Source organism: Prionailurus bengalensis, chromosome E2, assembly GCF_016509475.1.
Source record: "Prionailurus bengalensis isolate Pbe53 chromosome E2, Fcat_Pben_1.1_paternal_pri, whole genome shotgun sequence".
NCBI classification, from domain to species: Eukaryota; Metazoa; Chordata; class Mammalia; order Carnivora; family Felidae; genus Prionailurus; species Prionailurus bengalensis.
Genome location: NC_057352.1, coordinates 23,379,916 through 23,407,120, shown reverse-complemented (window position 1 = coordinate 23,407,120; position 27,205 = coordinate 23,379,916). Strand labels below are relative to the sequence as shown.

At 53.8% G+C, this 27,205-nt stretch overlaps 1 protein-coding gene across 1 annotated transcript; it reads left to right on the top strand.

Annotated features, from left to right (window-relative positions):
* VSTM2B (V-set and transmembrane domain containing 2B) lies at positions 1 to 27,205 on the top strand. Its single transcript, XM_043599139.1, has 6 exons — positions 1 to 248; positions 644 to 1,266; positions 1,821 to 2,005; positions 2,922 to 2,951; positions 4,308 to 4,788; positions 26,499 to 27,205. The coding sequence occupies exons 2-6, from the start codon at positions 1,185 to 1,187 to the stop codon at positions 26,585 to 26,587; spliced, it is 867 nt and encodes a 288-aa protein (XP_043455074.1). The 5' UTR covers positions 1 to 248; positions 644 to 1,184; the 3' UTR covers positions 26,588 to 27,205.

Below are 27,205 nucleotides of genomic sequence, written 5' to 3'. Positions count from 1 at the left end.
TGCCGTCACTCACGGCCGCTGCTCGCTGGCTTGCTCGTGAGCTCTCCGCGCCACAGGCACCTGCTCGCCGGGCGCTCTGCGCTCACTTCTCGCTCGCACACTGCAGACTCCCGGCGTCGCCTCCGTCACCCGGCCTCGTCCCCAGCCCAACACAGCGCTCCGCCCTTCTCCCCGGCCCCTGGCGCCCACCCACCAGCCATGGCCTGGGCCTGGGACAAAGAGCGGTGCAGCTCTTTGCCCAAACTGGGGTAAGCAGTTGAGGGCGGGGGTCTGCGGAGAGGGCCGCGGGGCACGCAGGATAAGCTGCCGTCTCGGGAGAGGGAGATTGGGAAGAAGCCAGGGAGAGTTTGGGTGGGAGGACCCCCAGCCAAAGCGGGTGCTGGGCGGGGCTGCGCTCCAACCACAGAGACTGTGGGCCCTCCAAGCGACCCCCTGGAGCGGGGGGCGCTCTGGGGCGGGGGCGGTGCCGGCTGTGGAAGGGGAGCGAAGGGCGGGGGTGATGCAGCGGTGGAGGCGGCTCCGCGCCTAGCCACTGACCGCCTCCTCCCTTTCCCTTTCCCTTCCCCCTCTCCCCGCCTCTCTTCGGCTCTGGGTCCGCCACGCCGGACCCGCTCTCCCCGCGCTGCACTGGGTCGGACGCCAGGTCTGCGCGCCGCGGCTGAGCGCCCACTCGCCTTGCGGAAAGAGCCGCGGAGGGACCAGCGGGGGCGGCGGCGGGAGAGCTCGGCGGGAGCCAGAGGAGGTGGCAGTCGGGAGCCAAACCATAAGGAGACTGGGAAGCAGAAGCTCGCAGCTCTGAGGCGCGCACTCCCTTGGCAAGGGATGGGTCCCGGGGCGGCCCAGCCTCTGTCCGGCCCGCCGGGCAGAGACTGAATTGCGGTTCCCCATCGTCCTGTGGACAGCGGGATAGAAGGAGGCACGGACAGATCACCAGTAGCCTCCCGGCGGGACCTCGCGTCCTGAGCCCCCCGCGCAGCGCCCCCCGCCGGAGCCGCGCCGGGCAAGCCGGCGAGGGAGCTGGGCTGATTGGCGGCCGCCGGCGGCCGGGGGAGGGGGCGCCGCGCGGGGCCATGGCAGGCTCGGAGGCGTCCTAGCCCGAGCTGGAGCCGGATCCGAGTCCACGCTGCCACCACCGCCGCCTCTCCGCGCCCGGGCCCCCGCCGCCGCCGCGCCCCCCGCGGGAGATGGAACAGCGGAACCGGCTCGGCGCCCTCGGATACCTGCCGCCGCTGCTGCTGCACGCCCTGCTGCTCTTCGTGGCCGACGGTGAGCGCGGGAACTTTGCTGCCGCGGGGGGCTCAGGGGATCCTTGCTGGGGCCGCCAGAGCCAGCCTGTCCCGGTCGCCAAGGAGCAGGAGGAAGAAGAGAAGGGGACGGCTTCACGGTCTCCAACAATCCCGGTGTTCAGCCCGGGCCCTGAGGGGCAGGGGGAGGAGAGCAGCAAAGGGTCGCCGCAGCTGCGGCGCTCGAGCCGGGGTCATTCGGAGCCGGACCCGTGCTCGGGCTGCGGAGAGGCGGCTCGCGGGGAGCGGGAGTCGGCGCGCCCCAGCCTGGCTCCGGCAGTGCGGCTGGGCGCCGGGTAGAAGCGTAAGCCGCCCCTGCTGCCCCGCCCGATCCTGAGGGAAGCAGCCTGCAGCGGTAGCTGGTCTCTGCTAGGGCCCGGCAGCCGCTCGACCGAACTTTGCTAACGCCTGGGCCACGCTTGTGGCTTGGGGGTGGCAAGCACAAGGCCGGCGAGCCGGGGACGCACCGTCTCGCTTAGGGTTGCCCCAGGCCCCCGCCCCACAGCTGGTCACGCCTCTCTCTTCCCCCGCCCCCAGCTACATTTACCGAAGTCCCCAAAGATGTGACAGTACGGGAGGGAGACGACATCGAAATGCCCTGCGCGTTCCGGGCTAGCGGAGCCACCTCGTATTCGCTGGAGATTCAGTGGTGGTACCTCAAGGAGCCGCCCCGGGAGCTGCTGCACGAGCTGGCGCTCAGCGTGCCCGGCGCCCGGAGCAAGGTAACCCGCCGCCCACGCGGCGCCGGCGCTCTCTCGGCTCAGGCCGGGGCGGCTGGGGTAATCCTGGCAGAAAAGGCAGGGCGCGCACTGGTGGAGCAGCCCATCTCCCACCTTCCCCATCCCCACAGCATCTTCAACAGCAGCAATCGTTACCCACAAATCCTGGTAATCCTTCTCCTTTCCCTTAAAACCTCCCGAACTGCAGCCTGCCGCTAAAAAGCGACACCTCATCCAGTTCGACTGCTCTTGCTTGCTGGCTGCGGGCACCGGAGTCAGATGGGTGCTGGGTCCTGAAGGAAGACCACTTGGTAGGGCCAGGCTTTCCCGGCCCTCTGCTACTCCGAGGTCCCCGGGGCACAGGGCCAAGGAGTTAAGCTCCTCTTGGCTGGGTTCCAGAGGCCCGCAGTGCACCTCAGAATCGGAGGGAAGGCTCCCACTGTCAGTAGGCCTCTTAAACCAGTCTCTTACGTACACTCGAACACACACACACATACACACAGCTTCCCTCTACCCAAGGTCCCACCCAGAGTTACTGCTCACGTCTCCCTCTGCGTCCCGTCCAGATACACCGGCCCCTCCATCCAGCTTTCCACGGGGTTTAGGGAAACACTGCAGGGAATGAGGATGCTCCAGGGAGGGTGATGAGCCTTTCTTCCCACCCTGCTGGCAATCCAGCCTTTCCTCTTTGGCCGGCAGGTGTGCTAGGGCAGCCCCTCCTAGGTCAGGCACCATGCTTCCTTCAGGGTAAAACTCCAGGAGATCCTGATGTCCTTCGTGCCCTCAGCCCCGGCCACTTCCCGAGCGGTTTCGAATCCTAGCCCGCCCGCAGAGAGTCCCCTTGCCGGAGGCGTATCTGAGTTCCCCGGAGCCTGAAGGCCGAGAGCCTAATGTGTCTCTCTCCCTCTTTGCATTTTAGGTAACAAATAAGGATGCAACTAAAATCAGCGTAAGTGTGGAGCCCAGCGCGGGCCGCGGGAGACCCCTTCTGGCCGCTTCGCGCCCCACATCTCCCTCCCTTTTAGAAAGGCTCAGCGGCCGCCGCGGTGTAGGGCCTTACTCGCAGCCCTGCACAGTCGGCTGCTTGGCAGGTCGGGGGGCCATCTGTCGCCGCTAGCGGAATCGGGTTCGCTTTTGTGTAAATCAAGGGTCCCAGGCCTGAATCTCCTTTCTCCGTTCGGCGCTCACCTGTAAAACTCTCCTTCAGCCGGCCGGCGCGTTCAGGCCCCTGCGCATCCGCTTGCCTCTGTTCTGCTGGCATGTCTCCCAGCAACTGGAGCGCGCTGCTCCTTGCGCTAGCAGCGACCTGTGTGCTCCGACTGTGGGCCCACCCCTCCTCCACACACATACACACACCCAGAGCCCAGGTGGCGCCTTCCGCCGCAGCCCTCTCCTCTGCCTGGGGTCCGGGTCCCATGCCCGGCGCAGTGGGCTCGTTGTGGAAGAAGGTGTGGGGCGGGGGTTGGCGGCGCTGAGAGACGCTGGGGTCGTGGGGCTCAGGAGGAGATGCGTCTACGCTTCCCCACCTGGAGCGTGGAAGTATCGGGGCCTGGAGACCACCAGGGCCTCATAGAGCTCTAAGTTCCGGGGTGAGGGCCCCAGAGCGGTTGCTTGCCCACGTCTCCTCCAGGACGCGGGGGAGGAGAGCTTGGTCGGGAGCTTCAGGCTGCCGCGCTGAAAAGCAGACTGCAAAGTAGCAAAGCTCTGGGGACCCAACAGCAACCTCAGCGTCGCCTCCTTGGGAGGGCGGAAGGTTAGCTGTAAAGCGCTGGAGGGGTGGGGGGGCAAGTTTTTATGTGTAGTCTGAGAGCAGAGTGGCTGTCCTTCCTGCACTACCCAGGCCCTCCGAAATCCAGAGTAAAGGAATGTTGGTGTGAGTAGATGTGGAGGGCTGGGCTTAAGGCCGTGCAGCAAAGAGGGTGGTTAGCCACAGGAGGCCGAGCCTGAGACTTCTCCAAGATGCAGGAGGGAGGAAGGACGGGTAGGTTCTGCAGCTCTGAAGGTCAGAAGCATAGTTTGGCAGGAGGATGCAACGTGATGAATTCGGTTAAGATGATGGGGACACGATGCAATGGGTAGGGCCATCCAAGATCCAATCAGGATTGGGAGCCCCAGGCCACTGGGGAGCCACGGAATGAAAGGAAAACCAGGTCGCGACAGGCAAACCTGCGTCCAGAGGTGTTGGGGTGCTGTGGCATGGGGGCGCAATGGCAGAGCTGGGCGCAGGTGCACTTCGCCGGCAGGGAGAGCGCGTCGCGGACCTGTCCATCCCGGCCTTCTGACCCCAGCCCCTGCTGTCTTGCAGACCGTGCGCGTCCAGGGCAATGACATCTCGCACAGGCTGCGGTTGTCGGCCGTGCGGCGGCAGGACGAAGGCGTGTACGAATGCCGCGTGTCCGACTACAGCGACGACGACACGCAGGAGCACAAGGCCCAGGCGCTGCTGCGCGTGCTCTCGCGCTTCGCGCCGCCCAACATGCAGGCCGCCGAGGCCGTGTCCCACATTCAGAGCAGCGGTCCGCGTCGCCACGGCCCCGCCAGCGCTGCCAACTCCAACAACTTGGGTGCCACCGGCGCCGCAGGCCGAGCCACCTCCGACCCTGGCCACGGCGACAAAAGCCCGCCTCCGGGGAGTCCTCCTGCTGCCCCAGGTCCCGGAGTCCCAGAGGCGGCCGCTGCCTCCGCGGCCCACGCAGCCGCCACCACTGTCGCGGCTGCGGCCGCTGCTTCGTCAGCGTCACCGCCACTGGGCCAGGCGGTCCTTCTGCGCCAGAGGCACGGCTCAGGTAAGACCGTGTGCAGAGAGGGGGGCGCGCTCCAACGGGGGCTGCGGGGACAGGGTCCTGAGTGGCTCTGGCCAGAGAGGCAGCCCTGCTCTGGCACTTGGGTTTGCCTAGTGGTGGTAGTTCATGTGGGTGCGTGGGCCTGGGGCAAGTTTTCTGCAGCCTCCCTTGGGTTCTCTTCTTGTTGTTTCCTGTTTATTGCTGGTTCTTCGAAGCTTTCAAGACTTGTATTTACGAAGGGGGGAGGGGCGGCCTTCCCCCAAATTCTGGGTAAGAGTAGGCAAGCGGCTCCAGTGTGAGGACCCCTCTCATGATGAGTTTGGAGAACTAGACCTTTTTCTCCTGGGGTCCTTAGAGTCTAGAGGGTGGGGCGCTAGCATCCAGAGTGGAAGGAGGTGGTTACCACTCAGGCATGGTGCGTCTGGATGCTGATTGACTGATAGAACAGACAGAATTTGTCCAAGGCTGTGTGGTTGGGCCTGGCTGAGTAGCCTCTGCTCTCTTTGGTTAAGTCCAGAATGGTCCTAGGCACAGGCTGTGCTGTAAATAGTCCCCTTTGGGCCCTCTTGGGGGATGGGGAAGTAAGGATAGAGCTTTGTCATTGCTAGGAGAGCACCCACATGTTAAGGCCTGCTTTCCTAGGGAGCCAAAAGGGCTGGGGGAGATGGAAGGTGGGCAGGCAGAGGGGAGTCAGAGAACAGGAAAACGTACTGACTGCCAGGGCAGGCAGCTCTGGGGAAGAGTGTGTATAATTTTTGGAAGATTGAGAAAATAGCCACTGAAATAACTTTGGTAGGGGTTAATTCTCTCAGAGAAAAGCTGCTGTAAAGACTGGCAAGGCAGGTTTTTAAGGCCCAGGACTAGAAGTGGTATATATTACCTTCACCCTCACCTTTTGGCCAGAACTAAGCCACTTGGTGCCCCATAGATGCAAGGTTAGCTTAGGAGCTGTTTTTGACCTCCTCTCTTCTGGGTAGAAGGAGAGCATAAATCCTGGGGGGACTTAGCCATCTCTGTTTAGCACACAGTAAGTGTGCTGGAAAAGTAGTTATTGACTTGCAATTGGCTTAGTTGCATGATTAAAAAAAAAAAAAAAAGCACCTCTGCTGCACTCTTATGGGATGTTCTACAGACCATGAGTGGAGTGGCAAAGCAAAGAATTTGGAAGGCAGAAGCCCAGATGTGAGTTGTGCTTCCACGGCTTACTAGCTGTATGACTTAAGCAAGTGGCTTAACATGTCTGAACATATTTCTTCATCTGTAAAATAGAATGGTATTCCCTGATCTCAGAGGGAGCTCAGTATGGAGATTTCTATGTAAATGTTTGTTGTCATCACCTTGGTAATTACCTGCTCTGGCCAGAGAGGAGGGGATGGGGGAGATAAGGCTGAGTGGTTGGCAGTTGGAGGCCAAGCTGCTGAGGGCCTTGAATGCCCAGCAGATCCAACAGAGACTTTGGTCAAGGCTTTGGTCAAGGAAGGATTATATGAAAGAGATCTTTGAGAATAAACTTGGTAGTGCTCACAAAAGGTGTTAATGAGACCAAGGCTATGAGCTCATTCCTGCTTGAATCTCCCTTTCCGCCTGGCCAGAACCTTGACACCTTGAGCAGAACCAAGGCTGATCCAACTATGCTCTGCATTGCTAGTCAAATATTCAGTCTCTGGGCTGGCCACAAGGGGGCTCTAGGGCAACTCATCCCAACAGGGAACCTGTCTGTGGAGGGTGGCACAGATAGTAAGTACCCTTCTTTCTGGGAGATCTGGGGGTCCTCACATCAGTTCAGTTCTGATGGCACAGTGTCCAGGACCTCCCAGAAGGTGGGGCCTTGGGCATCTGCCAGTCACAGGGCAGTATTTTAATGCCCACACAGATCAGGGCAGCAGCCCAGGCTGGAGTTCCTCTGCCCTCCCATGGAGTAGCTTGTAGTGTGCATTTCCCTCCAAAAAGCACAGCCAGCTGGGCTCCCATCAGGGCAGGGAGGGCTCCCATCAGGCCCTGGCAGGGAAGTGCCACCAGGATGGGGGTATGGTGGCCCCTAAGGTCTCTGTCACCCCAAAACTGTTGCCAGCTCCTGAATAGGCCAGGAACCACGTAGACACATCTCAGAAAGAACCCCAAGTTTCTTTCCAACTCCCATTCAGAAGGCCAGAAGGTGGGCCTTCTGCCAGAAGACCAGAAAGCCTACATCTTCCTGTCTCCAGGTGAAGGTCTTGGGAGAGTCGCAGTACAGTGGGCACCCCTGGAGATATGCGCATGGAGAAATGGGTTAGCTGACTTCTAACCCACAAACATACCTGAATTACCTTGATCCCAAGGAGAGACCCATGCTGTCTTAAATGTCCCATCCTGCCCACCACCCGAAGCCACCCAAGCTGGGGCTGTCGATGGGGCAAAGTCTGAAGACTATCTTTTGGCGGCAGGCATTAATAACCTTTCTGCAAGGCTGTGTTGTTGAGCCGTGTGTAGTCCTGCTGAGCCTCCCTGGGGTGCAGCAGGCCAGCCAATCACCCAGAGCTGCCAGCAGCATGAGCTGGAGAGGGAGCTTGAGACAGCGACCTCAGGCTTGGCCTTCCCTGCTCAGTTCTTAGCAGCCTAGAGGGCAGGGGACCAGGCACGACCACTGCCACCTGGTTCACAAGCAAGGTGATAGACTGTTGACAGAGTCTATCAGTCAGGGTGCTTGGCTAAGCAAATGGCACATTCAAACAGGGTTATGGGGGAGAGGCGATGAAAGTAGTGTTTGAAGGTGTGGACAGGGTTAGGACAGCCAGAGAAGGGTGAGTGCCAGTCCCCAGGGCTAGTGGCAGTGGGAGCCATTAGCACCTCTAATGGCAAAGGGGGAGTGATTAGTATAACCCAGAGGGGCACGCCAGATGGAGTGACCTGCCTGACAGGAGCTGTGGCCTTGGTACAATGGCCCAGCAAGGACCTCAACTTCCTCCTGCCCTCCAGTTCCCGTCAAGGCCTCCTACTGGCCAAACCCCCCTAAGAGCAGAGGCAAGGGTGCTGGCTGATGCAGCCTATATGGACCAGTGCCCAGAGGCTCAGAGCAGAGTGGAGAAAGTGGATTGGGGGGGGGGGGGGGGGAGGAACAGAGGGAATAACCTGACTCTCAGAGAGCGGAAGATAGGTTCCACCCTAGCTCCAAGACAAACCCAAAGGTCATCCCAGGCCGGGTCAAGTGGTCACTCTGGCTGTTTCAGAATGGCAGCCTCAGTGGTGGTCCCAATCCACCTCCCCAGACGGTCACCGGTTAAGTGATTACTCCTGGAAGAAAGTCAGAAGAAGTCCCAGACAGTACTGTGGTACTCTGTTATTCAAGCAAGCTACTTTGGTGATGCCAGAGAAGGGGTGGGGTCGGGGGGGGGGGCGGGTACTGACCTGAATCTCTCACCCTTCAGCCTCTGCACAGCCAGGCCAGGAAACCCTTCCTGTGCCCCACTTGCACCCAACACAGCCAAATACATATTTGTACTAAAAGTTTATGTGCAAAAACTCATTCATTTCACGTCTCATTTGTCAAGAGACGTTTTGATATTTGTGCTTAAAAATAACATGGGCTGGATTAGCACAGCAGAGCTGGCACAGGAGACCAGGCCCCTTCCTAGCCACGTTCTCATAAATCTGGCTCCTGATTAATCTGAACACTGACCTATTTTATATGAACACTTTGTTGCTGATTGCCATTTCTAGAAAAAAAAGAGAGGGAGAGAGAAAGAGAGAAAACAAAACAGAGTACCTTCCAGACAAACCCTTCTAATCCGGAAAGGCACCACAGTGAAGCTAAGTGTGGCCTCAGAAGAATACAGTTAGCAACTGAATGGCTTGCATGTTGGCAAGAGGATCCCCTCTGCAAGGACCTGGGGCTCAGATCTTGTGGCATGTGAACGTCTAATTAGCCTCAAGGCTCCAGCTCCAGGGAGAGGTGCCCTGGCCCCTACAGAGAACCGGCTGATGTGGCAAACTCCTGCCTGGTGCCCACACGGAGAACTGGCTCTCAATATTTCATTTCCTAATGAGAGAAAGACAGCCAAGGCCATGGGTGTGCTGGCTTTAAAGAGGCTCTTACTGCTGGGAGCCATCAAGGGGAGCATCCTTGGGTGTCTCCATGGCAACCGTAAACCATGACTGAAGGGGGCTGTGGACAAGGTGAAGGCATTCACTCTCAACCTATGCCCCCGTGGCTGACAAAGCTGGCAGAAATGGTGCCGGCATGACCTGGGACAATCTCCACGGAGCTGGGAAAGTCCCCAACTAGGCCAGCAGGGCCAGGCGGCAGTCACCCAGTGTTCCCATCTCCCTGGACCCACGAGGACCCAAAAACAATTGGCTTAAATAAACAATCCACTCTTCCCTCAAGCTCCGATGTGACACGAGGATCATAATTAAAGAGAAAATAAATCTGGCACAATTTGTCCCAGAGAAGAGAGGGAGAGGCTCCCTGGGCATCCTGAAAGAGAAAATTAAAGGATTTCATAAAGAAAATGGCTGAGCCTCACAGCTGGCGAGAGATGCCTGCATCATCCCTGACAGCAGCAAATGTGTGTGATTATTGGCTGCATGGCGTCCTCTCCCTCATCAGCCTGTCATGTGATTGCCATGAGTGGGAACTGGCAAGGCCAGCCATGGGCCCAGCTCAAGAGTGGCAAGGGCGCCCATGTATGTCCAGGACAAAGCTGTCTGTGTCAGTGGGAGTCCCAGGAGGGGCTAGCCCTACTCCAGCTAAGGCAATCAGAGGAGGCTTCCTGTAGACAGTGTGCGATTTCTGACTTGAAGGGGCACCTGGGGCTTTGTCCTCCTGCTTAGGTCAGCCCTGCGGAAGCTTCTGGAGGCCTCACCTCCCTCCCTGTCCTGTACCACACAAATAGAGAAAGTCACACCAAATGGAATGGCATTTGTCCAGTCGTTAGCCAGCTCACTGCGTGGCCATTCTCTCAGAAGAGAGACCCCAAATTGAGGATAAAATGGCTACACTGTGGATTTAATGGTGATAAATAATACTTACCTTTTACTGAGCACTGATTATGTGCCACACGCACATATCACAGGTTTCCCTCCTTTTTGCCATTCTCCATAACTCCTCCTGCCTCACTTCATCTCACAGTCCATCCCCAGGGCCCAGACCCTTTCCCCAGCTGGGGTGGCAGCCCCCATGAGAAAAGCCGAGAGCCGGCCTTTCTAAATGTCACTGGGAGCCAAACCCACCACAGAGCTTCTCATTAAATACGCCAGGCGCACAATTTTAAAGCTCTGAATATTAAGGATTCCCCAAGCATCTGTGGGGATAAATGAGGTCAAGTGCTTTTGTAATACGATATTGATTAGTTCTGCCCCATGTGGACCAAGGCAAGGGCTTGGCTGTGGTCTAAACCCCTGAGCTTTATGGGAGAAGGCAGCTTGGTTTTAGCACATCTTTGCAGCACAGGAGAAAAAAAAGTATTATCTTTTCTATTCCCCCATGCTTTGCTGACTATCACCAGGCATCTCTCAGAAACTCATACCCGAAGCGTGAGAAGCTTCCCTTTGTCTTATGTAAGGGCTGCAGGAAAGTTTAAGACGACCAGCAAACAGGCCCAGCACCTGTAACTGCTGATCCCTACCTGTTCTTAAAGGGTGACAAACCTCCTTCCCTGGGGTGGGGCTTCTGGGAAAATTAACTTGCTTGTCAGTGGCTTTGGTGCTCTTGGGGAAGGTGTACTATAAATACTAAGATAACTTATCCAATTTGTCCTGCTCTGGGCTCAGGCTAGCTGCTATTGTGCAGTGAGTCATGGAAGTGGCCGCTGGAGGGGCTCAGCAGCAGCCCCTCAGTGGCCGGTGAGACCTGTACCCTCCATGAGATGGCCCTTGAGATGCAGGTCTTGTGAAGTCCTTGTGTTGGCAATCCCAGGGGAGGCTGTTTCTAGAAATTATTGGTTGTTCTGTTCTGCATTACCACCCCCCTGGGCTGAAACATCAAAGCTACTTTGGACGGGCTTCTGGTGCTTATGGTTCAAGTGGAATGTTGAGGGGAGGGCGGAGCTCTGTCTATACAAAATAGAGCCAAAGTGGACATTACAAAAGCTTTCTCCCCACGTATAATCCACCCACACTTAGCTACCCCTGGGGGCTCTGTTCTGTCCAGCTCAGAAGTGACCACCTTGCCAGAATGGGGAAGAGACCACTGGTGTCTGTGGAGGCCACCTGTACACAGGGCACCTCCTGAGTGCACCTGCTGGACACCCAGTGCCCATTAAGGGATGAGCCCAGGGGGAGGGGCCTGGATGAGGTCAGTTCTCTCAGGAGCAACCTAAGAGACAGGTTATGGTGGAAGAGACAAAGCATAAACCCAAAAGAGGTTGAGAACAATTCAGGAGGAAGTTATCCTCACCACCTTTTCCAGACATTTCTTTCTTCCTCCTGACATTTCAAATGCTCCTCACTGTTCAGCTAGCTGGTTCATAATTAAGCCAGGGTTGGGTGACATAACATTCTCCCTACTTCTGGGCCCTATAGAGCTCTGACAGCCCAGATATCAAAGTATGTGCCTTATCCTTCTTAACCTTTGTAAGTCCTGTGCTTCCCATTCTCTGCATGAGTCCAACCACTTGCATTCAAATCCTGATCCATGCACCCCACATGTGATTTCTGTATCTGTTCTCATCTGGATGGCACCCATACCCATAACAGAGAACAAGTGACAGCATCAGAGGAGATAATCCACAGAAAGAGTTGAGCTTCAGGAGACCTAGCACCTAGAAAATGCTCAATAGATGTTGGTTCTTGTTCTCTGCATTATTTGCAAGAATGGAATTGACTGTCCAGGATCATTTCATGGTGCTTCTATCTGAGACCTCACTCCGAGACATTTCTCCCTCTGCACATTCTGTGAGCATCATGGAGCTAAAGGTGATGGAAGGAAGCTGATGAGCTAGCTTCAGAACAGAGAGTGCCTTCAGATTGCAAATGGCTCAGCAGGTTGCTATTTTTGTCCTTCTCTCTCTGTGCCACTTCAAAGGGGGAGGGTAGGAAATGGGGAGGATGCCACATCCTCGTCCTTGCCTGGCTGTGGCTATTTTCCATGAGTTCGGAGCTCCTTGGTGAGCAAGGACAGGTTCATCATGGCTTCTCACGTCCAGCCCCGAAGTTACACCACCACATTTGCACACCTGCCTGTAGGCCTCACTGTGCACCTGTGTTATGCCTGGTCTTGCTTCACTGTTCTATAGGTTGTTGGCAGCAGGGAGGCCATTGTGATGGGAAGAGGGGGGCCCTTTAGTGGCTAGAAAGCCAAGTTCTGAGGAGAGGCTGGTGTTTGCAGCACAGGACGAGAGCCTCTCCACAGGAGAAGGAAACAGAAGGAACAACCCCCTCAGTGTCAGTCAACTAGCCAAAGAGCCTCCAAAGCAGGCCTGGGCTGGAGAGGAGGTGCCCCATGTCCTCCTCACTGGGACTCTTACCAGTAGAGGTAGAGGAGACTTTGTGGGCAAGCCCAGTGCCTCACAGGGATGGGCCTATGAAGTGATGGGGACTGGGGCCACTGTCATAGGCTTGGGCATGCCTGGGCTCTTCCATGCGAGTGCTTGCATTTGTTTTTCCTATTCATGCCCTACCCAAATGCCCTCCCGGTGGCTCACAGTGCCTGCTGCCTGCCAACAAAGGGGTACTCAAGGATCAGTGAGGAGAAGGTAGGACAAAGACCACCAGAAGGAGGTGCTGGGAGCATAGCAGGCTGCTTGCAGGGCCAGAAGACCAGGACCGCTCCTGGCCTGCCCCACGTGAGCCTGCCTCCCACCAGCATAGGGAGCCTACACAGGCTCACCAGAAAGGAGGCCCACTCACTCTTACTGGCTGTCGCCAGAGACAGAGAGCCCCTCACTCTGCTGATCCCTGGCCCCCTGCCATCAGCTCTCCTCAGGAGGATGTCAGTTTTCCTTAAGCCAGGAAAGCCCAGCTGCAACACTAGTCCCCTTATAGCAACTTTTATTACAATTGATTCTCATACAAATGCCACTTGGCCCAGATGAAGGATCTTTAATAAACCTGGGGGAGGGAGAGCTGACATCATGTCATGGCTCATTCTGAGCTAGGATGGGGGTTCTTGGCCAACTATATCTGGTATGGCCAGAGCCAAGGGGCAGGGGTCTTCCCAGAGCATTAGGTAGACTCAGCCCCCACCTCAGGAAGAAGCTCACAGTCTCACCATGGCAGTCAGAATAAGCAAGAAGTGCTCTGAGAATGAATTCAGGGCTTATCTGGGGCACAAGAAGGACTCAGAAAAGGTGGCACCAGTGGAGATCACTTCACAAAAGGGAGGAAGGCTTTGCTGACCCTGCAGCCAAAGGAGTCTCATCCACCCTGAGTACCCAGAAGGGCTCCACTGCTGTCTCAGGGCCCCCAACATTTCCTTCCCTGTCATGGAGTCAGTGCCTAGCTGATTACCCCATCCAGACTGATGCCCCGGGGAGACAGGCCCAGTTCCTTCTCATATCTGTATCCTCCCTACTCCATGTTCATTGGGCCTGGCACTAGTTCATTCATTCATTCATTCAACAAATGTCAAATTGGGCATCTTTTATGTGCAGGAACTAGGTATGGATGACACAATGTGAATAAGACCTACAAGGTCCTCAGAGTCTGATAGAAGGAGAAACAGACACTGATCAAATAGTCACATGGCAAGTGGAAATTTATACCCATGGCTGGTTACTCTAAAGGAGAGACCCATGGGTCTCTAAGGAGCTAAGAATAGGGGGACTTGACTCAGTCAGGGAAGGGTCCTTGAGGGAGTGACACTTGAGCCATAATCTGAAAGATGGTTAAGAGTAAAGAGAGAGTGTAAAGGGAGTGGGTAGAGCCTTCGGGGAAGAGGGGGTGGCATGTGCAAAGATCCTGTGGCAGGAGGGAGCAGGGGAGTACAAAGGCCTGACAAAAAGTTACTATGGTTGGGGCAGCAAAGCAAGAAAAGGAACAGAGGGAAATTTATTTTTTTAATGCCTTAAGCAAGATTTTATTTTTTATATGAAATTTATTGTCAAATTGGTTTCCATACAACACCCAGTACTCATCCCAACAGGTGCCCTTCTCAATGCCCATCACCCACTTTCCCCTCCCCCCACCCCCCATTGACCCTCAGTTTAATCTCAGTATTTAAGAGTCTCTTATGGTTTGCCTCCTTCCCTCTCTGTAACTTTTTTTTTCTCCCTTCCCCTCCCTCCTGGTCTTCTGTTGGGTTTCTCAGGATCCACATATGAGTGAAAACATATGGTATCTGTCTTTCTCTGCCTGACTTATTTCACTTAGCATAACACTCTCCAGTTCCATCCACGTTGCTGCAAAAGGCCATACTTCATTCTTTCTCATTGCCAAGTAGTATTCCATTGTATATATAAACCACATCTTTATCCATTCATCAGTTGATGGACATTTAGGTTCTTTCCATAATTTGGCTATTGTTGAAAGTGCTGCTATAAACATCGGGGTACAACTGCCCCTATGCATCAGCATTTCTGTATTCCTTGGGTAAATTCTTAGCAGTGCTATTGCTGGGTCATAGGGTAGATCTATTTTTAATTTTTTTGAGAAACCTCCACACTGTTTTCCAGAGCAGCTGCACCAGTTTGCATTCCCACCAACAGTGCAAGAAGGTTGGGAAATTTAAGTAAAGAGTAGTTCAGAGCTCAAACTCCATAAGGCCTTATGATAGAGATGGGAGCTTTGGCTTTGTCCTAAGGCAACAGCATGGGGAACAAGTGGGTGGTGAGGCATGATGTTTTTGGAACTGATATTCTGGCTGCAGTGTGAAGATTACAGAAGTGGGGACAGAGTAGATGTGAAGAAACCACTGTAGAGGCAGTGATCCTGCTAAGAGATGACAGGTTTTGGACTACCTGTTTGGATAGATAGGTGGATAGGTAGATAAACAAGTAGCTGGTGTCTGAGTTAAGGAAAAGATGTGAATGGATGGATGAGAGTGTAGGGGATGAGTGGAAGGAAGGATGAGTGAACATGTGGATGGGTGGATGGAGGGAAGGACACGTGGACATGTGGATGAATGGATGGAAGGATTTATAGATGTGAGAATGGATAGAAGAATGAGTAGATGGGATGGATAGAAGGATGAGTGGAAATATGGATGGATGGAAGGATGAGTGGAGGTTTGGGTGGGTGGATGGAAGGATGACCGGATGTAAGATTGGATGTAAGGATGAGTGGAGGTGTGGGTGGATGGAGGGATCAGTGGATGGATGAATGGATAGGTGGGTGGGTGGATGGATGGAAGGATGAGTGGATGGGTGGGTCGATGGAAGGATGGAAGGATGGGTGGATGAGTGGAGGTGTGGATGGAGGAATCAGTGAGTGGATGGATGGATGGATGGATGGGTAGGTGGATGAGTGGGTGGATGGGTAGATGGAAGGGTGAATGAGGTGTAGATGGGTGGAAGGAAGAATGTGAATGGGTGAGTGAATGGGTGAGTGGGGGGATGGAAGGAAGAGTGGATACGTGGTTGAAACAGGAATGGGAAGATGGGCCCACGTGGGAGACAAGTTGGGTATTACAGGATGAATGGGCTTGGGGCTGCAGACATGCCCAGCGTTGGCATTCCCCACATGTTACACTGCATACTCAGTCCATATCTTCTAGGATAGAGGCCACAGGGAGAAAGGTCCCAGGTGGTGGCATGGCACAAACTGACTAGGCCCAGAATTCCATGCCAGCCCTTGCTTCTCTCTGCAGTCCCCAGACCATAGTAAGATGGGTGGGGTGAGTAGACACAGCTAGTCCCCAGCCTGCTCCAGCTCCCCCAACACCTCAGCCTTTACAAGGCACCAGCATCACTCCCAGTGAAGGACATGAGCGCTGAACTCTGGTTACTCTGGTGAATGCAGCCTGACCAAGACTTGCTGAATATTGTCCATGTAAAAGTTAACGTGGATACATTTTTTCAAGCATCTAAAAAATCAAATCTCCAGGTGAGCAGATGAATAACTGTATTCGCATTAAAGACTAATGTAACAAAAAATACACAAGGCAATAATTCATAATGCATGCTAGTCTACAGAGTCATATTTTAATGCGTGACATATCCTGGGCAGCTCCTCTGTGCTAATTTTATTTAATGAGCACATGTTCTAGAATTTTCAGAGCACTATCCCTGGGCAATTAAAATGTGTTAACCTTTTCAGTTAAATTGTGTTCTGAAGAAAAGTCCTCAGCATGAAACAGAAAGAAATATCTAGACACCATGGAGGCAGAGCCTAGAGGAAAGGATTGCTATTGTGTCCCAGCCGTGCCAGACTCAGGGGCCTCCAGGCTTTCCTCCCTGGCCCTCAGGCTCCTGTCTGTCACTCCTCCTCATCTTGGCCAGGCCCACCTCCATGGAGCAGGGGGAGAAGGCTGAGGCAAGGACCCACACACTGAACAGCCTTCACTGAACCAGCATTGAGTGAGTACCCAACATTTGCGTGAGCCAGGGGATGTGAGGCAGACTCTGTGTCAAGGGACATGAAGGCTATGGAGGGGACATGAGGGATTTAAAAAGGGCAGGATGCCCCCAAAGAGGGGCAGGGTCCACTCATTTGAAGCCCATTCCCTATCTGTGTAATGGGCACACTAGTACCCCAGCATCCACAGGTCTGTGAGTTTCAGACCTGAGCCTCTGGTGGATGGTTCCCAAACGGTGTTCCTTGGAACCCTGAGCCCCAGCCCTACCCCCAGCTTCAAACAGAGCTGTTCTGTTTTTCTAATGGTTTGAAATATCAGGCTTCCATGCAGCAATTAGCTTAAAATGGGGGTTATACTGCTTTAGGAGATTTGAAAGCAACTGATATAGTCCAAATATATATATATATATATATATATATATATATATGTGTGTGTGTGTGTGTAATATGTAAGTATATAAATTATATAGAGTATACAAATTATGTGTGTGTGTGTGTGTGAGTATGCCACCTTTTAAGAAAATAATTTGAAGTGGCTTTCAAAGCTGCATGTGACCTAATAGAACAGAAATTTTTTAATGAAGAAATCGGAATACAGGGAAAATGAATGTGAAATGGTGAAACTAGTTTGAGGAAAAGTTGGACAAAGAGATGTGTGCACACAGTCTCGGGCAGTTGAAAGGTCAGATCAGGGTGATAGCGATGGGCCCCCAGCACTAGCTTGTATTTGAAGATGAAAAATGAGATTCCAAGCATGAAGCATCTGGTGGATGTCTGGTGCATCGTGGCTGCTTAGACTAGCTGGGGACACCTAAGAAGGACTCCCATTCATTCATTTGATGAATATTTTATGTGTGGGACGCGCACAGGGTGGTGGGAGAGAGGAGTCAAAAGGTAGACCTTCCGTGGCCACCAAACATAGCTGGGAAGGATCAGAACTTGCTGTAAAGCCCATAGGATGCAGGGAGCCTCCAGCTGGAGTCTGGGGGATGCAGTGTCTGAGGGAGGCCTGGGGGTGCAGAGGAGGCAGACAGGTGACACGGGGTGAGCAGCACGGATGATGGTGGGGCTGTAAGGGAGGGGTGAAGTTGCAAGGTGGTCTGGGGTGGGGCCAGGAGTTAGGTCTTCAACCTGGGATGGAGCCCCTGGGGGATTGGGGGGCATCGTGTGTTTGCACGTGAAGTGTTTTTGTGTTTGCAAAGGGCACTGTGGCCTCTTTCTGGGTAGGGACATGTCTGTTTAGAGCTAGTGGATGTGGGTCAAGAACGTGGCCCTGTCAGGAGAGAGCTGATGTGAAGGGAGGGTAAAAGGACCAGCAAAGGTGGGCCAGGGCGGAGAAGTGCACAGAGTGAGAACTGTTTTGGAAGCCACCTTGTAAGTGGCTCTGGGCTGGGCTGGCAGGGAAGGGTGGGTTGGCTGTGGGCAGCCAGAGGAGACAGGATAGGTCTGACTAGTGAAGTGGACAGCATGAGTGGCTTCCATGCAGCACCCCAGTGTACTGGGGCTGGGGGCATCTGAAGCATCATGGAAGCAGGGGAGGCAGAAATGACCCTGGGTTGAGGTCAGGAAGAGCCTCGAGCAGGCTAAGGAATCTAGGTTCGATTCACAGGTACCAGGGAGTCACTGCAGATTAACTCCTGTATCTGTACTGCCTACTAGCTGTGCAACTTTAGGGAAGCCACTTAACCTCTCTGGGTCTCGCCTGTGAGAGGGGAGTGGCTTCTACCTCCTAAGTCCACTGAGAGGGTGAAGGGAGAGAATTTTCTCAGCACTGAGAACCCAGAATCATGTGCCTGTTAGCATCCTGCAGGCTCAGAGCTCAGACAATCTGGATGGGCAGTGGGGGATCCCCCTGAGACCTGGACCCAGCAGCACTGAGAGAGGCCCCCCCACCACCCTCGCATGGGGAGAACCTTGATGCTTACTGTGGTCTGGGCTACCTCTAGCCCTACCAATGCCAGCCTCCTGACCACACAGAAAGACCTGTTTACCATTTTCATTAAGCGACACCATTAAAGGATCATTTGAGGCAAGATCTAATTTCAAAAGAAATAGAAGCTGGAAAGGCGTTCACAACAAAGTTGGCTGCATAAAAAGCTATTACGAAGGTTAAAATACAGAAAAACATCTCATCCCCCCTGAGGTCTCCCTTGGAAGCAGCCTAGGGCTGGGGTCAAGCCGAGGCATTGGGGAAAGGGTCTGGCTCTTTGGTCCCGAGAGGTGGCGTATGTGGTGGGTAGGTGTGTGGACGGCAGCCACACTGTCTGAGTGCAAGTCTGGGCTCTGCCGTTTCTCTTAGTGCCGCCTTGGTAGGGCCAGGTTTAGCAAATAAAAATATAGGACCCCCAGTTCAATTTGCATTTCAGATAAACAAGAGGTAGCATTTTAGGTTAAGTAGGACCCGTGCAGTATTTGAGATATACATGTACTTAAAATTATCCATGGTTTACCTGAAATTCAAATTGAATTGGTGTCCTGTATTTTCTCTGGCAACCCTAGGCCTTGAGTACTTTGCTTCACATCTCTGGACCTCAGTTTCCTCACCTGTAGAGTAGGAATAAAAGAGTGACTCCTACAGTTATGAGGATTGTATTTGATGTAATATACCTGTGACAGTGCCTGTCTGAACAAGAGCTAGCCAGCTTTGCTGTAGTTATCCTGAAGCTGATCACCTCTATCTGCTTGAGCCTGGCTGGGTCTGCCCCCTGCCATGCACTCCCCACTGCTGGTCATCTGCTCCAGCATCAGATCCATTCCCTGCGGGGGGTGGGGCTGCTTGCTGGGGGCAGAGGAGAGGAGGAGGTCTGAGGCCAGCCCTCTGGTGCTTGGGCTTCCAGAAAGGTGGAGGGGTAGGACATGTTGTAAGAAAGGCATTTATGGGAGTGGGGGGAGAAGGGGAGAAGACAAAGGGCCACATGAACAGCACAGACATTTGTCCCAAGCCCTCTGTGCCTAGGTGCTCAGGGAGAGCTTCCTGGAGGAGGTAGTGCTTGTTCCAGTCTTGAGGCAGAGGTCAGAACTAGACAAAGGACAAGGAGGTTCTGCAGGTGAGCCCAGAGTCTGCTGTAGGCACTCACCAGGAACAGTGGACTGGAGTGCAGGTCAGCTGGCCGGGCACAGCAAAGGTGAGGTTGTTTGGGAGTGTCACAGAGAAGTCCTAGCTGTGGCAATGAGCCGGAGGTTCTTTCTCCTGTGGGTAGAGGGGCCGCATCGAGGTTATGCACCTCAGGGAGAGTTCTTGGGTGTGTCTGAAGGAAGGGGGTGAGCAGTGGGTGTTGTGGAGACAAGAAGATGCTTTAGGAGGTCACTCGGGCCATGGCAAGGAAGAGAAGGCACAGCAAGCAAGGCTAAAATGAGTGTCCCACACCTGCCTCTGCCCCCCTTCACCCCAGGGAGTGCCTAGGCTCCCCCCACTGCCTGGACACTTAGGCTACCAGAGGACAGCTTGTGTTCGAACCCAGGACCTGGGCAGGCCAGGCCAGCAGGGTGGATCAACACGGGACCAAGGGACCCACATCCCATCTGCTCTCCTACATCTCTTCATCCACACTCAGCTCTCCTTCCAAACGTCTCTGTTTCCTTTAAAGCCCAACGGCACTGGTTGCGCCTAGTTTTTGCCCTAGTTACCAGCACACATTAATTTTATGGCAGAAATTAATTCTGTCCAATTCTGTTAGTGCCCGGTTATTCCTTGCTGACTCCCTTTGAATAAATATCCATGAAGAGGCTTTAATTAAAACGTCAACAAGGGAAGCAGCCTCCTTGCAAGGCAGCATCTTCCCGCTCAGCTGTGGCCGGGCTGCCCGGGCTGCTCGCCACGGCATCCAGGGGAGGTAGAGAACCACAGGGAGGTGGGCGCAGCGGCCATGGGAAAGCCAGAAGCGTCAGAGCAGGGAGAGCCAGCTTCACACAGTGCTGTACGAACCAAGACGGGACACTGGCCAGGCCTCCTGGATGCTACAGCAGAGGCTCAGAGGCTGCAAACTCAGGCCCCACCGAGCCCCAGGCAGTGTGGTGGAGAGGAATGAGACTGGCTGGACAAAGGAAGCCCCAACTATTTGAGGGCCAAGTAGGGAACTAGCAGCCACCCTGGGTCCATTTGGGGATCAGGACCAAGCAAGGAGCAGCAGATTCCTGCTGGAAGAGGAGCCGGCTACTGGTCATGTATCTTGGAGGAAACCATGCCCAGGGTTACCTGAATCTGTGCTTTCAGGTAAAGGTCTCTGAGTTTTACATGTTGGATTATAATTTATAATTTTTTTAAGTTTTTGTTTATTTATTTTGAGAGAGAGAGCAAGAGGGTAGGGGCAGAAAGATAGGGAGAGAGAGAATCCCAAGCAGGCTCCACACTGTCAGCACAGAGCCTGATGCGGGGATCAAACTCACAAACCGTGAGATCATGACCTGAGCTGAAATCAAGAGTTGGACACTTAACCCACTGAGCCACCCAGGTGCCCCTATAATTCATAATTTTTATTTTAAAAAAATTTTAACGTCTATTATTTTTGAAAGAGAGAAATAGAGCGTGAGCAGGGGAGGGGCAGAGAGAGATGGAGACACAGAATCCAAAGCAGGCTCCAGGCTCCGAGCTGTCAGCACAGAACCCAATGCGGGGCTTGAGCCCATGAAGGGAGATCTGAGCCCATGGGATCATGATCTGAGCCGAAGTCTGACGCTTAAACCGATTGGGCCACCCAAGCGCCCCAATTTGTAATGTTTGAAACTGTGTGTGCCAAGTCAGACCCCTCTGCAGACAAGACTGAGCCTCCAGTGGCCATTTTTCTTTCCTCCCCTTTTCCTTGCTGTTGCCCCTGGGCTCTGCAGGAGATGGTGATTTGTAGCCAGTGAGGCAGGGCTGGAGAAGGGGGTAGGGTGAAGAAGAGGGAGAGGCCAGGCCCCAGAAGTGTCCCCGACCCTGCCCTCAGCTCTGGCCTGGTGCTTCCAGATCACGGGCATCTCCACCATGGCCAGGGTGACTCCTACATGCCCTCTCTGCTTGACTCCACAAACCCCTCTAAACCCAGAGAGAAGCCTCTTGCACCCTGGCACTGGGTTGCTCTAAGAGGGTGTCCTCTCCTTCGACTGGGGGCTGGCCCTCTGCTGTGGGTGCAGGATGGGCAGGGCACTGATGGGAATGGGAGCGAGGGCCAGTCCAGACAGGCCTCCATCCCATGTCTAAGCGCATGTCCAAGGCCAGCCCATGAAGGTTGCTGCCTCTTGGGGCCAGCCGTCTTCTCTCACTTTGAGGCAGAGCAAAAGGGCAAAGGCCCAGCACTGAGCATTGGCCTTGACAGGGGTCTTGTCCAGGGCACTCACTTGACTTCCTACCTTTTCTAGCCTAGAAGCCTATATTTAAGAGATGTGTTGTGACAGCATGAAATGCAGAATATTCATGTGGCCTTGCTCTGTGTGACATGGAGGGGACTGTCCCCAAGATCCCCATCACAGTCCTTATGTCAGGATACCCATGCTTACTGGTGGGATGGCTCTGTCCAGAGAGACTGGACTAGTTCTCTGGCTGCTGTAGTCAGCTTCTGAATGTTCTAGTGCAATGCTGGACGGGGAAAGGCCAGGCATCACGCTGTGGCCAGAGTGAACCTCCAACTTAGCCCAGGATCTGTTTCTGGAGGTAGAGCTAGGCCTCCAATGTATCTGAATTTTATTTATTCTTTACAAACTTGAACCAAATTTTAGTTTTCAAGCTATAGCATAAACAAACACAAAAACAGCCCCTGAACAACCCTGGACTCTGAGGGGCACTGTTTGCAAAGCTCTGACCCAGGCAACCCCTCCAGTACAGCAAGCACATTGTCAGCAGGCCCCTAGCTCCCTCCTGCCCGCGGCCAGCATGACAGGGGCTACAGACCACAGCAGGGCAGACGTCACCCCCGAAGCCAGGGAACCATCTGTGACCCTGGGAAGGACAAGCAGGGCACATGGAGGGAGGACAGTGGCTTCCCTGGCTAGTGTCCCCACTGGTCAGCTGGGGAGCGGCTCACCATGCTCCTGATGCCCACAGAGCGGGGGCGGTCCCCTCAGTGCACCCACGCCTGTGGGAGTCTGAGACAGAGTGGGAGTGGGCAGCTGCTTCCCCTGCAGGCACTGTCCCACCAGGAACCTGACTCATGGGCTTAGCCTCCAGCCAGTGCAGGCAAGGGTCCCAGAGAATGACCCAAGCAAAACCTCCTCCTTCACTTTTATCACCAGGCCTCAAAGCTTCTGTGTTGTTCTCTGACAGGGCTTTTGGCATTCTGCCATTGCTGTGTAAATGGAAAAGTGGGATTTCCCAGTCAGAAGCAGCTTGGCTGGTGCCTTTGCGGTGCCCATGGGGGCTGAGTGCCCCCACTGTTTTCTTTGGGAGCCTCTTAAATGGCTCCAGCAGGTGTCTTATCCTGTTCACCATTTCAATGATAAAAGCTAATATTCGCAGAGCCAAAGCAGCTTTGATTTCTTTAAGAATGATTAGCAAAATGATGATCCTTGTTAAATCAAAGAATGAATCAGCCACTATTCCATCAGAGGGCTTCCCTCACCTCTGATTTTCCAGCCTGATTTCAAGCAGCCTGATTTTCCAGCTTAATCATGACAAATAAACTTCTGCGTGTTCCAGTGCTATTCCTGGTGCTCTTAGGAGGGGAGGAAATAGATACAGAGACTGTTAGCATCCAGACACAGCAGCCTCATAGGAACAGAGCCATCCCCACACTGCAGAGGCCAAGATAGGAGCTCCTACCTCAGCTGAGCCAAAGGCATCCTCCTGGCCCTGGAGGGTCCAGGTGAGCCCCAGGCAATAGAGGGAAGTCCTGCCTCACTCCAGGAAAGCAAAGACAGGGACTGAGGCAGCAGACGCTGGGGACAGTGAAGGGGGACCAGTAGCCATGTCCTCTTTCCTAAAAAGAGGAAAGCATCCCTCTTGAGGGAAGGACAACCCCCCATATATTTTCTCCAACGCTTTTCAGAGAAGAGTTATGTTACCCTTCTCAATTGTATCTATTTTCAGAGCAGCTGACTCTACGTAATTGTGTAACAGAGGACGCTCAAATTCGGTGGCTTTGGTATGACACGAGAACCATTTATTTAGCTCATGATCCTGTGGATCAGTCGGGAAACTCCCCTGCCAGTCTCTTGTGGACTCATTCCTGCTCATGTGGACAGCTGCCCTTTCAGCTGAGGGCTGATTGGGCTAGAGGGAGCCCAGCTGGGACGTGTCATGGCTTTTATCCTGCAGCAGGCTGGCCCAGTCTTGTTCATAGGCAGTGGGTTACAAGAGGCACAGAGGAAGGGCAAGCCTCAGTGGACAAGCACTTAAAAAAAATTTTTTTTAATGTTTATTCATTTCTGAGAGACAGAGACAGAGCATAAGCGGGGAAGGGGCAGAGAGAGGGAGACACAGAATCCAAAGCGGGCTCCAGGCTCCGAGCTGTCAGCACAAAGCCCATCGCAGGGCTTGAACTCACCAACTGTGAGATCATGACCTGAGCGAAGTGAGACACTCACCGACTAAGCCACCCAGGCGCCCCTAGACAAGCACTTTTTTAAGGCTTTGCTTACTTCACATTTGATAATATTCACTGGCCAAAGCAAGTCATGTGACCAAGCCCAGACTCTCGGAGGGGTGGGGGGGACGCACTCTCACAGGGTGTGGATGCTGGGATCTAAGAGGTGAGGGGGGAAGGAGATTGTGGCCATTTTTGCAATCTACCACTGTGATCTTGCTTGATCTGGACCCCAACCTGGAAAGACATGCCAAGCACGTGTTAATTTTACAGAGCCATGCATATGCGCATCCCCATTCTATAGAGTGGGTGGCACAATGCCCAGAGAGGTAAAGGGTGTTCCCCCAGGTCACATAGCTGGCTTGCTTGAAAGCCTCTCTCCCAGGTGCCAGCCTGCTGCCCCTGACCACCTCCCTTGGCCCCCTTTGTGGTGACGCTGGGCCAGGGAGTAGATGAGGTGCCACCCAGGAGCCAAACCCTGGCTGAGCCCCCACAGACATCCACCAGCAGAGACACCACAGACTCTGGTGTCTGCCCTCCACAGGCTCTGGTCTCCAGGAGCCACCACTTCAGCCCCTGGCCCCTGCTGCTCCCACTCTGGCCCAAAACAGAGTGGCAGGCTGCTTGTTTTAACCCGGGGTCTTTGGAAAGTCTTGTGCAATTTTAAAACTTTTCAATGTGAGTAGGTGATATTGTGACAGCGGGAAAGGCCAGTCAGCAGTCTCTGGAGGCAAATTAAAATGTCTCCTCACATCTCCTCTGTCCCCAGTTCCACAGGCAACACTTCCCTTGTCCAGCTCGAGAGCCCAATTGCCATTCGTCCTGCCCCCGTGTGTCTTGAGGCTCAGTGTTTTACTGCACATGGACATCTGCTTTCCAGGGCCTCGTGTGGCTGTTTCTATCCTGCCTGCACCTGGCTGCGTGTTGGGTTTGCAGGAGCGTGAAGTTCTGAGCCAGGAGATCTGGAGGCCAATGGGCCCAGTCTGGGCACACAAGCCCTGTGTGGCCAGGAGGCAGCGTTCTGCCAGCAGCACCACTGGTTTCCGTGCACCTGAGCCCAGGCACCTGGCCATCCATCAACACACCCGTCACCACGTCCACCCTCATTCTTCCCAGTGATGTGTGGCAGTGACAGCAGCAGAGGAGGAGGACCCGAGTCTTGGGAGTGACGGCCACACCGTGGTCCTTTCCATGGATGGATGGCAAGGGGCAGAATGTCAGTTCCTGCCAGGCTGCAAGCAGGGCCAGGAGGGACAACTGTGTAAAAAATTAGTGTCTGAAGAGGAAGGTTAGCGCACCTGGATTTGTCCTGTCCTTGTGCTTCTCCACGGGGTCTCAGACCATGCATGGAAACAGGTAATGGTGGGTGAGATGTGCACTGCAGATGGCTCCCACCCCCTTTTCATTCAGATGTTTGAACCCAGCCTGTGTTTCCCAAAATGGGCACATAGAATCTTGGAGTCTCCAGCAGGAATGGCCCCTGGATCATTATCCTACCCCCTCCTTTCACAAAGGGACACTAAGGCCCAGGACACAGTTATTGCCAGAACAAGATGGATTTGGGATTGGGGGAAACACCTTAGATAGAAGATTAATGGCTCTTCCAACTGGAGAGAGGGGGAGGTCATGGATTCAGGCCCAGCCTGGTCAGGAAAGCCAGAAACCCGGCCTGCCTGGCTGCAGCTCCCGTGGGCAGATAAGCAGAGGCGGCCACGGCCTCTGTACCATCTGCTTGGCACAGGGAAGGGCCTCCTGCCTCTCTCCATCCAGGCACAGAGCTCCAGCCCAGCTGGCTGGCTGAAGTGAAGGGAGGAGAGAGGCCTCCAGATGGTACAAGTGAGCAGGGTAGGGCTAGAAACTGTTACATTAATGCAGTCTGACCCTAAGCAGGGTGGCAGTGACAGTGACGTCATCCCCACGGTTTGGGTAGCACTTCTTCCCTGGCTCCTCTCAGGACCCCTGGAGCATCCCACCTTCCAGGGAAAAGCCTGTGATTCACGGGTAGGCTTTCCTCCAGTTGCACCGAAGGTCTTCCACTAGACGCAGACCCCAATGACAGATGGGCAAGACACCAGGCAGGCAGCCCAGGGGAGGCAGGATGAAGGCACATGTTACAGTTCCAGTGGTGGGCCAGGGGCCCCAGTTAAGCAAATGGAAGTGACCTCACTAGAACAGTGCAAGGGTCACTCCTCCAAGAACCTAGGAACCAGGAACCCCTCACCTCCATCAACCAATGATTTCTGAGTTCCCCACTTTGACCCTAAGGTAGGCTAGACCAACAGTGCATGAAAACAAGACTCACAGAAACATCAGGATGCCTAAGACGGCATCTGTGAATACTAAACTGTGTAGTTCAGACAGGGGTTGGAAGGTTTGGAGTTGTGTGCAATCATGGAGTATCCTTGGAGGAGAGGGGAAGCTGGGCCTTTGATGCAGAAGGCACTTTCCAATATAGTTCTGGGGAGAGCAGGGGGGTGGTGGCTGGCATATTGTCTTCTTATTCAGCTCAAATAACAACTGGGACTTTAGAACTGCAATTGCGATCTAGCACACACAGCTTTAGGCCAGGGGTACCTGGTGTCTGACCACAGTAGGCTCCTAAAACGTGTGGTCTGTAAATAACAAACAGCAAAATGCTTCATCGTTGTGCAGAAGTGCCACTAGGCACCAGCTGAGTACTGAGGTCAAGATGTCCAAGTTGGAGGACGTCTCATTCTCCTGGGTTTGCCCGTGGCCGCTAGGTTCTCGTGAATCCGGCATTGACCGTGCCCATTTTCTCACCCCCTGCAGGCACTGGCCGTAGCTCCGCCACAGACCCACTCTTGTCCCTGCTCCTGCTGGCTCTGCATAAGCTTCTTCGCCTGCTGGTGGGGCACTGACACACACAGCCATCCCCCCCGCACCTCAGCCCGCCCACACGGCCTGCCCAGACCCGGCGTGAGGCTCGCATCACCAGATGGACACAGAGAGACTGAGAAGCATGACCAAGTCCATGTGGAAAATAAATCATATTTTTGGGGAAGTTACACAAATGTAGAACACCTAAAATAATGCATCTAGTTTCCAAATAAGATGGAATTTGGACCATGCGGTATGCATGGGATCAGTGAGTTCTCTACTTCAATGTATTTTTCTTTTCTAAACTTTTCCTCCAAGTGTTCATTTTGCACGAACTGTTGAGCAGTTATCTTTAGGATACTATGTAAAAATGTTGGGTCAAAGCCTTTCTGACAAAGCAAAATATTTTTAGTAGATTATTGTGTTTAGGGATTTTTTTATTTACTTTTTTTCTTTAGGGGCTTTCCTTTTTTTTATTAAAGTAAATTATTTCTTTTGAGACATTTTGATTAAAAAAAGATACATCTTATCATAATTAAAATTCACTGTCAATAATATTTATTTTTAAATAAAGATTGGAAACAAGGTCAGACACTTGTTTATAAACTGTATTGTATATTGCTGAATAACAGTTGAATAAAAAACAACTTTGAAATAAC